Genomic DNA, 14,016 nt, shown 5'->3' with positions numbered 1-14,016 from the left:
GGAATCATTGTGGGACCCACGGGTGACTCCTGGAAAGGAAGATTCAGTTTCATAGGGACTCCCCAGAAACTGTGACAGGGGTTGATCCGGTTGACATGAAAGAAATAAAAATGTGGTACTACCTTCTTAAACCCCTCCTCTCCAGTCCTTGGCACCTGTGTTCCACTAGTTCATGCTACTGTGATTTGGGTACAGTGGTCTCCCCTTCAGTCTTCAGTTGAGTCGCCTTTTGTCGGGCAGATGAATAGCATGGCTCCAGAGAGGCATGTGGCTGAGTACAAGGGGAGAACCTTTGATGGACAAGCACAGCTGAGATGAAAGAGGAAATGCCACCTCCCCAATCTGCTCTTTTCTTGTGAGGCCTTTAGTAGTAGCTCTGAGAAGCATCTCTTTTTAGGCAGTGAGGAAGGACTACCTAAATTAGCACTTGGTAGCATATGGTTAAACTAATTAAAGAAGTGACCATCCTGGTCAGAATTTCAGACACAGTAGGCAGTCTCCCTCCTCCCCTCCACAAACACAGGCTCCTTGGAGACAGCAAAGCCACCTGACTGTAATTGCAAGTGTGTTTTTTTCTTTAGTTCTGTGCTGGCGAGGCGATATCCAGTTTCTTGGTCCCATTTTATTCAGGTGCAAACAACAAGCATCCAACTTAAACTGCCTGTGAAACCCCAACTGGAATCCATTGCTCCATGTAACTGAAAGTTCCAGCTGGGGTGCTTGTTCTCGGTACTTGCATAATGTAACTGGAAATCCCTTCATCCTGCTTTCTTTCTGTTGGCTTTATTTATGGCAGGCTGTCCCCTGTGGGAGACAAAGTGGCTACCAGCACCTGCAGTCTTACATTCTATCAGCTTAGCAACTCCAGGGAAAGGGCATAGCATCTGCTTTGTTTTGTCCTGCTGAAGTGAGGAACCTGAATACTTATTGGCCCACACTGGGTCATGTGACTAGTTTTAAGCCAATCACAATCAGATTGTCCAGTTGGACTGTTCATCCAGCATGCATATATTTATTGTTCAAGTAGGGGCTGGGGAATCAGCAGTAAAGAGAGCCTCTTGTCTCTTTTAACTAAAAGAATGACATTAACGGAGGCAGGACAGCCCTGGTTGTGGTGTGGGCTGTGGAATTGGGAGACCCAAGTTCACATTCAGGCTCTGCTGACTGACTGGTTCACTTCTGGTGTGTGCGTTGGCTTCACTGGAGTGCCTTTCCTTGCTGTTTGTTGTCCTTTACCTGACTTTTAAGGCTTAGCTTAAATTCTGTCTCCTACATCAACTCTCCTGATTGCTCCAGCCCTAATTTCTCTCTTCCCTTCAATAAAAGGTTCTTATCATCAATGCCATTCATTTTGTTGTGTTACTCATGAATTAGCAGGCCTCTGCTTGATACATTTTGAGGTCAGTCTCTTTCTCTTTCTGTATTAAAACAAATTATAATGTAAGCCATGTCTTTACTGGAAGGTTCTGCTGTTTGGCTCAGTGTGGGCTTCATTCTTCTAGTCCACAGTATTCCTTAAGAAGCTTCTTAATACCAGATGCCATTCTAGGCAATGAATAGGACAGGAAAACCTGTACCTTCATAACTGACGCTCTGGGAGGAGCAGGTGGAGGGGACAGAGTGTGTCTGTCACAGGAGAGGCAGATTATTCCTGTCGGAATAAGATGAAGAACAGTGACAACATCAAACACTGGTGGATATGAAATACCACTCAGTAATAAAAAGGTGAACGATTGGTACAGAACAACATGGATGAATCTCTACAGGATTATACTGAGTGAAAATGCCAGTCCCCAATCACCTTTGTGAAAAGACAAATTATAGACATGGAGAACATATTAGAGGTTGCCAGGGGTTAAGGCCAGGTAGTAATGCTTGTAAATAATGCTCTCCTGCAAGGCCTTTCTGGGATGGTCAGTTTCATGGAAGACCTAAAGAAGGCGAGAGAGTAAGTATACAGAGTACATTAGAAACAGAACATGGAACGGCTTCATGGTGACCGGGCCAGTGGCCTTGTGGGCATGCAATCTGAGTGTTCATACAGTCCTCTGTGCTGTGCACTTGGCTTAATGTTCTGGTGTAGTCTTGAAATTCTTAATCATTTTTGATTAAGAGACCTCATGTTTTTGTTTCAAACTGGGCTCCATAAATTACATAGTCAATCCTGATGTGGGATTGTGCTTGGAGTATTTGGGATTCTCCCCAACCCCCTTCCCCCACTTTTTTCTTTTTTTGAGACAGGGTCTCACTATATAGTACAGGCTGGCTTTGAACTCATGGTCCTCCTGCTTCAGCTAAGTGCTGGAATGACAGGTATTGTACCTCCAATGCCTGGCTTGTTTGGGACTCTTCACTAAACATATCCACACCCACGTACACTCTGGGACCCAAAGCTTTTGACAGGGAGCACCTCCTGCCTGACCTCTGTCTGCTATGTCCTTCAGCTCTAGTAGACTAAAAGGGAACTTTGAAAGCAAAGGTCCAGTCTGTTTTGCTTTGCATTGCCTTTCTTCACTGCCACACCCAGCCTCCTGGGACTCCCCCAGTCTTTTAGATTGGCATTTTCTACCTCTTTTCCTTTCCAGAGTCCTCAGGGAAGTTACACCAGTAGGTGGTCAATGAGAACGGGTCTCTATTCCTATATTAAAAACAAAAGATAAATCAAATCCCGTAGACAATTACTGTGCATCTACCACCAAGTGCAAGGCTCTGGGCTGGCTTGATTCTGTAGTGCTGTGAGCTGAGCATGCGGTCAGCAGGTGTTTATTGGATATCTTTTGCTCTTCCTTGTAGCTAGGCATGGGGATTAGGGTCAATATTAAGAGATAAATTGGCTTTTTGTGGACTGCTTGGAAGCTTAACCTCTCTTCATAGCATTGTTTCTTTGGGGGAGTGATTTCCAGGTTCTAAGTAGCTGCCTTACTAATGAACTGTGGAGTGCCTTAGGGGACTGTCTATGCTGCCACCATAGTCTCTTGTATTTGTCCTTTTTACATGAGGATGACTTAACTCTGTAAAAGATTTCAGCTCTTTGAATATAGGCCATTTCTTACACATTTGCTAACTACCTCCCCTTCTCCCAGCACTGGGCATGGCCTTGAGTTCAGATAGTGTTTTGAACATAAATTAGCTTATTTTAAAAGCGATTGCGTGTTTGCTGTGGAAATAGAAGATTCAGAAGAATAGAAAGAAGACAGAAATCTCCTGGAACACCAACACAGAAGCTAGCCTACTCGTGCTCACATTGGGTGTGCTTCTTTCATTCCTATTGCTCTGTGGATGTAAGACCTGTATTTTGAAACAACATGGGTACTTACTTTGAGAGTGTTCCAGACCTTTCCCCAGTATATTTTCTTTTTGAAGAAGAAGCAGGTGCACCCAGTGCCCATCACCTCTCTGGGCTGCTCGGCTTTTGCATCTTGTGAGGATAGTCTCCTTCCTACCCCCAGTTCAGTAGAAAGCTGCTGCAGACCTCTGCAGTCTCTCAAAGCACTGCCTAGAGCCCTTCCCACTACTGGCCCTGGAGACTTTAACGCTGGGAACAAAAACCTCAAGTCAGTTTCTTCACTTTGTACTGATTTGGCTCTTAGTAATCATTCCTTCTTCTATTAAACAGGAGAAGATGGATTAAATTTCTAACAAGTGCAAAACCAATCCATTTACAGAATTAGGCTTACATTAGCACGTAGGAGTGCAAATCATCCTCCCTGGGGATGGATCTCTTTGCAATTCCTCTCAGCATTTTTGGAGTAAGTCCAGCAGACTTTGGGAAAATCTAGTATTCACTGACCTTAAATTAACAAAGTAACCTGACCTCTCTAGTGTTTTTCCCCCTTGATTGGGAAAGGATTTTTCTATCTGCCTATGATTGAGGGCTGTGCTTCTCAACTTCTAATGTACATGAGAAACGCCTGAGAAAAAGGTGCTCGAGCCCTGCCCCTGGAGTTTTGGGGCAGTAGGTGGGGGGAGGGGCTGGGTGTTATAAAAAAATTCCACAGGTGATTTTGATGTGCAATGCAAGATTCACTGAGGCTAGTAGACAGTCATTCTTTGAGCCATTGTCAGAACATTAAATCAAGACTGTTATCACAACATACTTTTCCTTAAGTCTGAAGGAATGGCTTAGTTAAAACTTTGGATCTCTTGATTTCCTATGGCAGGTCACACTACAGCACTATTAAAATAATACACGCCTATTCTCTAAACAGTAGATGATGCTGGGGTTTTTATAGTGTTCTAAGTTTTCCTATACACCAGTGTCTAACTTTTCCTTCTTTGCGGGTCTCTTTCTGAGATGCAGAGTTATCTGTATTGTTAAGTCAGTATACAGAGTTGGGTGAAAGTGGCTCAGAACTTTTTGGATGGCTGTGCTTTGTAGCAGCCTAGAGGCAGGCTGGGCATCCTGAAGGCAAGGAGAGCTTTCTCTTTAGGAGTCAGTCGAGGTTTTACTTGCATTATGAGCGGTGGGAAGTACTGGATCTGAGTGCCAAGGACTCTCTGCTGCAGAGGTTAGGGTTGATGTGGTTGCTGGGCAACAGCTTGTATCTAGAAGGTGGCTTCAGATCCCTGTCAGGGCATGCTAACCTATAGAAGAGTTATGTCTTCAACCACAGGGTTACATTTGCCTGTGTCCCTTATCAAGACTTTTTTTTTTTTTAACTGCCCTTACCCCTACATACAGCATGCATTTTTTTCTTTTTCTTTGTTTTTGGAAGTACTGGAGTTTGAACTCAGGGCCTTACGCTTGCTAGGCAGGCACTCTACCACTTGAGCCACTCCAGCAGCAATGCTCCTGACTCTTCATCTAACCTAAACTGTATGAATCACTTACTCAACCTTTAATGTACTCTAGCTGATTGGCTGGAACAATAATGTCACTCTCACTTACCTGCATCCACTGTCCCTTCCTGAGGGGAGGAAAGTAGGTTACCTAGACTAACATCTTTGGAGTTGAGAATATATTGAACACAGGGCCACCATGGCCCTGTCCGTTGCTTTGGAAGAGCAGTTGGACCTTTCCAAAACAGACGCTGAGACAGAGATTCGCATGCAGGTGGTTTAGTGGGTGACCTTTCAAAGAGGTCCAGATTGAGGTAAGGGGCCCAGGCCTCTGTACCCAGGCACTGACTAGTCCTTACATGTAGACTGTCCTGTGGGAGGGGATGTAACTTTGTTGGCCAAGGGCAGTGTCTAGGAAGGAACTCAGCTGTGAGCCCGTGGCAGGCAACATTCTTGTTTGGGGAACTAGTGCCTCCAACATGAAGGGGAATCTGAGTGCCCCACTGCGGCATCCATTATCAGAGCCGCTAAGCGAATGTCTTGACAGAACGATTCCAAGGGCGCGGCATGGTTTCCCGACCTACAAGGTCCACCCAGACTTGTGGCCCTTTCATGTCATACTGGTTCCTTTTTTTCCTCCTGCCATTCCCCACTCAGTGGTTGCAACAGAGAAGGTTATGTACATGAAAGTCTGGACTTGATCTGTTTTGAATTGTCAATCCATCCTTTTGGAGGTTAGAAGTGATTCTAAGAACACAGCAATTCAGAAAGAAATTTGGCTCTGGAATGTTGGTGCTTACATAATTGCAAGTCAGTGCTTTGAAACAGGCTTGTCCTCCAGTACCATAAATGGCCCATCTTAGTGCTCTGGTGATCCTGTGCAGCCTTTTCATGCTCCGAAGCTTTTCATGCTCAGGAGCAAAGCCTTCCTGAGTTACGCTCCTTTAAAGTTGGGGACTGTTTTTAAAAAGCCCTCTCAGAAAAGCCCCACTATATGGTTATTTCCAGTGGTCAGTCTCCTGAGGAACTTAGCCTCTGCTTTGCAGTCCCCTTGCTACCCCTGTTCGGTATGACTGTAAGCAGTATGTGTAAACAAGCTGGTGTAGCAGAGCTGTGCAGGGTGGACAAAGTCAACAAGTATTTGTCCAAGATAAAAGGAAAGGAGCTGGAGTGGTCCTCAAGGAAAGAAAACAGCCACATTCACAACCAGCTGTTGCATGCCTTCCCTGGTTCTCATGCCAGGCCTTTCCCATATGTCGTCACGTCTCAGCTCAACAACACGCCCATTTCCTAGGTGGTTCCACTGTGTCTGTGGACAGATGAGGAAGCTCAGACACACATGGCCTGCTTACGTGGCCTGTAGGTACCAGAGCCGAGTTTGTCAGTTGGAATCTTTGCTCTGAACGCTAGGCTGTGTTGCATCCAGAGATGATGGTGGTAGGATCAAGGAGAATGTGGCAGGGCTGTGGCTGTGCTGAGATGGAAGCTCTGTCTTCCAGAATGAGGATGGAGGATAGGCATAAGATGGAAGATTGCAAAAACCAGAATCAAAATGAAGGTGGTGTCTTGTCATATCAAGTTCAGAAAACAGCTCCCAGTGCATCCTGGGTGGGACATGCTGAAGAAGGCAAGGCCTGGAGAATGGCTAAAGGAGGTTTCAGTTTGAGTGAGTGCAGGCTTTCTCTGTCTTTGTTCTGGTTGCATGAGAATAAGGAATATTTTTCTCTAGTTTCATTAACAAGCAGGGAAAGCAGGCTTTTCCACTTTGCTGTGGTCAGAAGATCCAAGAGAAGAGGCAGGAAGATATTCCGGCTGCAAGTGGTAGTCTCCCCATCGTGTGCATTGTCTCTGACCAGCACTGAAGTCCTCCAGTGTGCTGAGGAGTCTCCAGCTATATCTGCCTGGAGCAAGGCCTCTTTCTTCATGTGCGAAGCTGGTCACTTGTGGGAGGGGACCTTGCCTGACATTAGACCAATGAGTTTCCATTGATTTTTTAGGCAAGGGCCCCTATGCCTTCCAATTACCCTTGCAGATTTTTTTCCTGTTTTTTTCTGTATAGCCAACACCACTCTCCTGATTTAACATTCTGTTCCTTCTTTTCCCACAGAGAACTGTCAACTCTCACTCTTTATTTCCCCTAGAGAGCCTCTTTGGCCCTCATGGTTCGCCTTGCTGTGTTTTGCATCTGAACACTACACTTCCTCCTTCTCCAGATTTTCCTTGAGCCCTGAGACTCCTAGATGAAGAGAAACATGGCTCCAGAACAGCCGTTATCCTGACTCTTGCTTGGAGGGGTCTAAGACAATGTCACACTCCCTTAACAATGCAGAGACTCCTGTTTTGAGACTGCAGTCTCCGATACATAAAACTGTTGTATTTGAGTAATGGATTAACAGTTTCTTGCAACCAGTAAGTTACTGATGTCAGCCAGACCTTACAAAGAATGAGTTTTATTAAGCGAGTTGTCAGAACAAGCAGCACAGTTTTCTTTGGGTTAGCAGAAGTACAACCACTGAGCTTTGGTGGGTGGATATGGGAGCAGGCAGAGGGGTCCACATGCACACTTGCTTTTTTTTGTGTTACACTGGTGTTCCTTTGTGCTACGGGATCATCATGACAGCCTGATTTCTGAGCTGAAGCCTGTTACCTCATCTCTAATTGCTTACCCAAAGGCAGGCGAGCTCTCATTTCTCCACATTAGTAAATGACACTGAAGAACTGCTTTGTTTGCACTGGCTCACTCAGGTTAACCAGCAGAGGCCCCTGAGCGCATTAGGAAGCCTAGTGGAGAGACGGTGCTCACCTCCATCCAAGCCGCCTCCCGCTTGTTTACTTGCTGCTCCTGCTTACCACCCTGTACTTTCCCCATGGAAACACTTAAGTGACCAGGTTGGCGACCTCATCCTCCAGCTGTGGGGATTAGGTGTCCTGGGGGAGGGGGCCCTCCCTGCTTTCCAGGCTTGCTTGCTTGGCTGCCTGCTGCTCAGCTTTGCTTAGAAATCAGTGCCTTCCCAAACCTTTGCTTGATCACTGTAGCAATCCCAGGATGTAGCATGTATCTCTGCTTTTCCTCTTTGGAGCACTGTGGGAAAGTCCTGAGATCTCACAAGTGAATGTGAGGCAGGTCAGAGAACTGAGAGTGGTGGCAAATGTTGAGGTAGTTCTGTGACAACTTCATGAAACAGAATGCTCCACTCCTGAGAGCAGTCCGTCTCTCTGTCACCCCTTAAGACCATCTCAGGTAATTTAAAGGACTTGAAAAATACACATTATTTTCCTGTCTTAGAATTGTAAGCTTATTTCTTTTTTCCTCAGAATGAAATGGATGGTGTGCCCTTCTTTGATCTCCAGCTGCCTTATGAACTGGCGATAAATATATTTCAGTATCTGGACAGGAAAGAACTAGGAAGGTGTGCACAGGTAAGCTGGTTAACAGATGTTCGGGTTTTCCTAAATGTGGTTAAAGTATATGAAGCTGCTGGGTAACAAATTTATGTTGTAGAACTACAAATTTACAGGATAAATGGATTGCATAACAATCCATTGAACTTAAAAGATTGTGCTCCCCATCACCACTTGGTGTTTATCTTTCTGCGCCTTCTACTGGAGAGCCTGAGCTATGGCTGACCTGTAACACTAAGCTCCAAGGCTGAAATCCTGGACTCAGCTTGTATTGAACTAGCCTGTGCTATTAATGTACTTCCATTTTTTAATGCAAAGATGTGAGCCCCTGGTTAAATCAGGCCAGTTGTTAGGATGGCAGCTGAGGGTCAGCCCAGGGACAGAACAGTGAAGTCATGTTTACCCTTCAAACACGAGCATTGTGCTCAGTGAGGCGTGAGACGTGAGAACTGAGAACCGCTGAGGGACTTGCAGAGCGGCGTCACCCGTCTCAGGCATACACCTGCCCACACAGTGGAATGCTGGGAGATAGCATCTGAGCTGGGCTGTGCTATGAGCATGCGTCATTGTTAGAATGTGCGTGCTCGGATCCAGGAGGTCTGGCTGGGCCCAAGCGGCTCCTTCTAGCCTCACGACTCTAGTGCAGCTTTGCCGACACGTGCCTGGGAGGCAAGGCTCATGCCCTAAGATTGTTACCATCCTTTGACCAAAAGTTTATGACTGATTTTTCTGTTTTCTTTTTAATTCATTGTAGTTTTTCAATTAAAAAAGTTGTGTTTATTTGTATACAACATGACATTTTGAAATATGTATGTGTATGTACGTATATTGGTGGAATGGCTCAAGCAAGCTAATTACTGTATGTATCATCTCACTTTTTTGTGGCAAGAACATTTCAAATCTATTGTCTTAGCAATTTTCAAAAATATGTTCTATTAACTAAAGTCACCATGTTGTAAGTAGGTCTCCTGAACTTACTCCTCTATTCTGACATTTGTGTCCTTTGACCAATGTCTCCCAGCTTCCTGTACTACCCCCAACCCCACAGCTGCCTTCTGTTCTCCACCTTGATGAGTCAGCTTTTTTAGATTCTCCCTGTGAGAGCGGATGGGAGTTGTCTTTCTGCGCCTGACCTATTTCTCTTAACCCACTACCCTCCTGCTTCATCTATGTTGTCACAAGTAGCGGGTCGTCTTCTTAAAGGCTGAATAGTGTTCCGTGGTTTATATATACTACATCTTTAGTCAATCTGCTATTGATTCTGTATCTTGGCTATTGTAACACTGGAATGAACTTGGGAGTATAAGTGTCTCTTTGGCATACTGTAGATATTTGCCCAGTAGTGAAACTGCTGAATCTTACGGTGGCTTTATTTTTAATATTCCAAGGAGCCTCCATACTGACTCCACAATGGCTGTACCGATTTACATTCTCTTCCCTGCCTCCTTTCTACCATGTGTTGTCTTTCCTCTTGCCGTTCTGACAAGTGTCATTGTGGTTGTCATTTGCACCACTCTGAGGATCTGTGATGTGGAGCACTTTCATACACCAACAGGTCATTCATATGTCTGTCGGGCCCTTGGCTCTTTTTTCAGTTCAGGTTATTTGTTCTCTTGCTGTTGAGTTTCTTATGTATTTTGCCTATTAATTCCTTATCAGATGATGGTTTGCACATGTTTCCTGTTCTATAGGTTGTGTCCGCTTTCTGTTGATCATTTCCTTTGCTATTCAGAAGCTTTTTAGTTTGAAGTAATCCTCCTATCTGTCTTATTTGGTTTTGCTACCTATTCTTTGGGGATATATGCAAAACAATCATTGCCCAGACCGAGGCCAGGGAACTTTTCACCTGCATTTTCTTCCAGTAGTTTTACCATTTTGTCTTACATTTAGACTTTCAGCCACTTTGCGTCAGCTTTTGTATGTGGTGGAAGAAAGGTGTGATTTCATCCTTCTGCACGTGAATATCTGTTTTGCGTGATTCATAGAAGAGACTGTTCTTCTCCCCGTCTGTGTGCTCCTGGCACCTCTGTTGAAAGTCATTGATCTAAAGCACACGGGTTGATTTCTGCTTTCTGTGCACTTGTGCTGTTCTGCCAGTACAGTGTTGTTTTGATTACTGTAGCTTTTTGTATGTTTTCAAGTCAGGAAATGTGATGTCTCACTGTGAAGCTTCCTTTGTGCTGGAATTACAGGCTTGTGCCCCTGTACCCATACGATAATTGTTCTTTTTTTTTGCTTAAGATGCTTAAGGGTCTTCTGTGGTTCAGTAATTCAGACTCTCTCTCTCTCTCTCTCTCTCTCTCTCTCTCTCTCTCTCTCTCTCTCTCATTCTCTCCCCTACCCCCACCCCACAGTGCTGGGGACGGAGCACAGGGCCTTACATGCTAGACAAGTGCTCTGCCACTGAACCAGGTACCCAGCCCTTTTTTTTCCTCTTCTGTGAAAAATGTCTTTGGAGTTTTGACAGGGATTGTATTAAATCTGCTTGTCACTTTGTGTGATATGGACCTTTTACTGTGTTCTTCCAGTCTATGAAAGTGGGTATCTCTGTTTATCTGTGACTTCTTCAGTTTCTTTCATCAGTGTTTATAGTGTTCATTGTACTGCTCTCTCATCTCTTTGGTTTAATTTAAGTATTTTACTTTTCTTGGTAGCTGTTGTAAATGGGACTGTTTTTCCTTTTTTGGCAGCACTGGGATTTGAACTCAGAGTCTAGCACTTGCTAGGCACAGTCTCTACCACTTGAGCCACATCCCCAGCCCTTTTCTGCTTTGGCTGTTTTTTGGATAGAATTGCACATTTTTGCCAAGGCTGGCCACAGACCTTAATCTCCTACCTATGTCTTGCAGTAGCTGAGATTATAGATATGACCCATGACACCAGCCTGTTTGTTGAGATGAGGTCTTGCTAACTTTTTTTGCCTGAGCTGGCTTCTTCCATCTTCCCAATTTCTGCCTCCTGAGTTGCTGGGATTACAGGTGTGAGCCACTACATCTGGGCCAGGATTATTTTCTTGATTTCTTTTTTAGATAGTTCATTGTTAAGATTTACCAAAGCTGCTGATTTTCATGTCTGTTTTCGTTTCCTGCAGCTTCACTGCATTCGTTTATTAGTTGTAGCTGTTTTCTGGTAGCCTCTGGGGTTTTCAAACATAAGATCCTGCTGTCTGCAGACAGAGACAGTGTGTCTTCTTCCTTCCAATTTGGATGTCTTTTATTCCTTTTCTTTTTGAGATAAGGTCTCACTGAGTAGCTCAGGCTAGCCTTGAATTTGGGATCCTCCTGCCTCAACCTCCCAAGAGCTGGGATTGCAGGTGCATACCACCATGCCTGACTTTTTCTTCTTTCTCTTGCCTGGTCGCTCTGGCTAGGTCTTCTAGTGCTACGTGGGGTAGAACTGGCGAGGGTGGCATCCTTGTTCCTTGATTTAGAGGAGAGCCTCCATGTTTTACCACCAAGTGTGACATCAGCTGTGGGCTTCTCACACACATGTGGACATTGTGCGCAGGTACATTCGTTTTATACCTAACTCGTTGGGAGGTTTTTTTTTAATCATAAAAGATGCTGAATTTTGTCAAATGCTTTTTTTGTATCTGTGAAAAGATTGTGTGATTTTTGTTCTCCTTCTGTTAATGTGTGTCTCCATTGGCTTTTTGTAAGTAGCATGTTTGTTGATAACTTGCTTTGATGGACTGCTGTGTTGTCTAGAAGACGCTTGAGTATTGAAAAATTTTGTTTAATGGTCACCACTTCTTCCCTGGATTCTACAGTGCATTTCACACAGGTGTCTCTGTTTTCCAGAGAAAAGGTTCAGTAAAATCAAGTGGTAAGAGAAGTATGCACCAAAATCCAAAGCACCCTACAAATGTGAAGTTGAGAACATTAAGGTGGTTCAGCTGGCATGCTTGTCATCTTGGCACTTGGAAGGCCGAGGCTGGAAGAGCATGTGTCTAAGTCTAGCCTGAGATACACAGCAAGATTTTGTCTCAAAGAAAAAACAAAACAGGGCAGGCATGGTGACCCATGACTATAATCCAGCCATTCAGGAGGCAGAGATTTGAAGGATCACTGTTTTGAGGCCAACCTGGGCAAAAAGTTAACAAGACCCCATCTCAACAAATAAGCCAGGCATGGTTTTTCATGTCTGTAATTCCAACTACTTGGGAGGTATTGCTAGGAGGATTGTAGTCTGAGGTTGGCTCAGGCAAAAAGTATGAAACCCTCTCTGACAAATCATAAAGCAAAACAGTTTGGGGACATGGCTGAAGTGGTGGAACGCCTGCTTAGCAAGTGTGAGGCCCTGGGTTCAATCCCCAGTTTCACTAACACAAAACAAACAAATTAAGGCATTTTGAAGGTAGTGAAAGCCATAGCCAAATTTAGACTCTAGAACTCACAGTCTCTGTAGCAGTTCAGTGAAATTACACACTCAGGACAGTTTGTAGAGTTTCTGGTGTTACACTAGTTTTTATGAAGCATTTTGCTTAAAGTTGTTTTTCTACTTAAATCTGAATTTGAAAGAGTTTTTGATATTCTTGATTGCCATGATACTGCTTAGGTGGAGATGGTAATGAAGGGCGTTAGTCTTTTGGAAATGCTGAAATCATTTCAGAGTTAAAATTCCCTTCAGAAATGTGCTGAAGTGTAAACTGTGCTTTGAGTCCATCAGCTGCATTCAGTACAAGTACCTATATTGTCCTCTTTCCCCTTGGAAATTGGATTTGTCGTACTCTAACTTTACACATTGGCCCTGTTCCCAAGAGTCAAAAACAAGAGTGTAGCTCACTGTACCCGTTCCTGGATCCCAGCCTGACGCTGTCAGTCGGAGTCTTGGATCAGGGTCCAATAGCTCCCTACTTTACACAGCGTCAGCTCTAGGTGATAAAATCTTCATTCTCTGTGGTGACCTGCTGTTTAAGGAATTGTCCTTTAACGTTGCTTTTGCGCTCCCCTGCTTTGTCGAGCCATGTGGCTTTTACATCTGCTGCTGCTTTTCTCATCCAGGAGCTCATGGGTGATAAATAGCATCTAGTGGAAGACCAGACCCCTCTTTGGTACAACGGGCTGCGTTTCAGGGTGGATTGGTTATGCTGGTGAGATTATTCTGCAGGTGTGAAGAGTTTAATTTGCAACACAGTAGTCCAGTTGTCCACCAGAAGTCTTTCTTTGGCCAATTTGACTTGTTTTTTTGTGGTTGCTAACCTGATTTTTAGGCACATGTGTAAGAATAGAAAAGATTCTTAAACAGCGTCCTTTTATAGTGACTGTGATCTGTGACGCCAGTACTTTTATGGAACTTGCACATGAAGGTAACAATGGATGGCCAGTTGTTTACAGAATTGGCTTTGTTTCTTCAATCACTAGAATAAATCACAAAGTAATCACTATAAGTAGCATTTTCATTTGTTTCTTTAGGTGTTTATTTTTTAAAGGGAAGACGTCCCTGTGTGGAATGGAATGTCCTGCTGTGTTATGGTTTTGGTTTAGAGGAAGCTCCCTTACTCACCCCTCTTTCTCTCTTGGGATTTTAGTGAAAGGGCCAGGAGTGTGGAGTTGGCATCGTGAACTGGGTGCCCTTGCAGGAATCCTGTTTGCTTAGCTCTTTATGCTAAGTTGGTAGCTGACTAGCTGTGATGATTCCTTACTGGGGAAGCCTTTCAAGATTTCATTATGCCACAGACTCTGCTGGAAAATTGATTTTGCTCTGACTTTGCCTCTTTCCACATCCCCTCCTCTCTATGCGTTCGGAGGCTTCATGTTTTCAGTACTGAAGTCCTACACACAGTTGGCGATTCTGTGTATGCTTGATGTTGGCCTCCCTGGTCCTTGTTGGCAA

The 14,016-nt window shown here is 44.4% G+C and overlaps 1 protein-coding gene across 1 annotated transcript in view; it reads left to right on the top strand.

The window, feature by feature from the left end:
* The window catches only part of Fbxw8 (F-box and WD repeat domain containing 8), a 99,655-nt gene that overhangs the window by 4,657 nt on the left and 80,982 nt on the right, over positions 1–14,016 (top strand). The window contains exon 2 of the mRNA XM_020163664.2: positions 8,095–8,199. Coding sequence (XP_020019253.1) covers positions 8,095–8,199 — 105 coding nt within the window. The remainder of the gene's footprint in view (positions 1–8,094; positions 8,200–14,016) is intronic.

The sequence above is a fragment of the Castor canadensis genome, chromosome 18 (genome assembly GCF_047511655.1).
Source record: "Castor canadensis chromosome 18, mCasCan1.hap1v2, whole genome shotgun sequence".
Lineage (NCBI taxonomy): Eukaryota > Metazoa > Chordata > Mammalia > Rodentia > Castoridae > Castor > Castor canadensis.
This window is presented reverse-complemented; position numbering and strand designations above follow the sequence as displayed.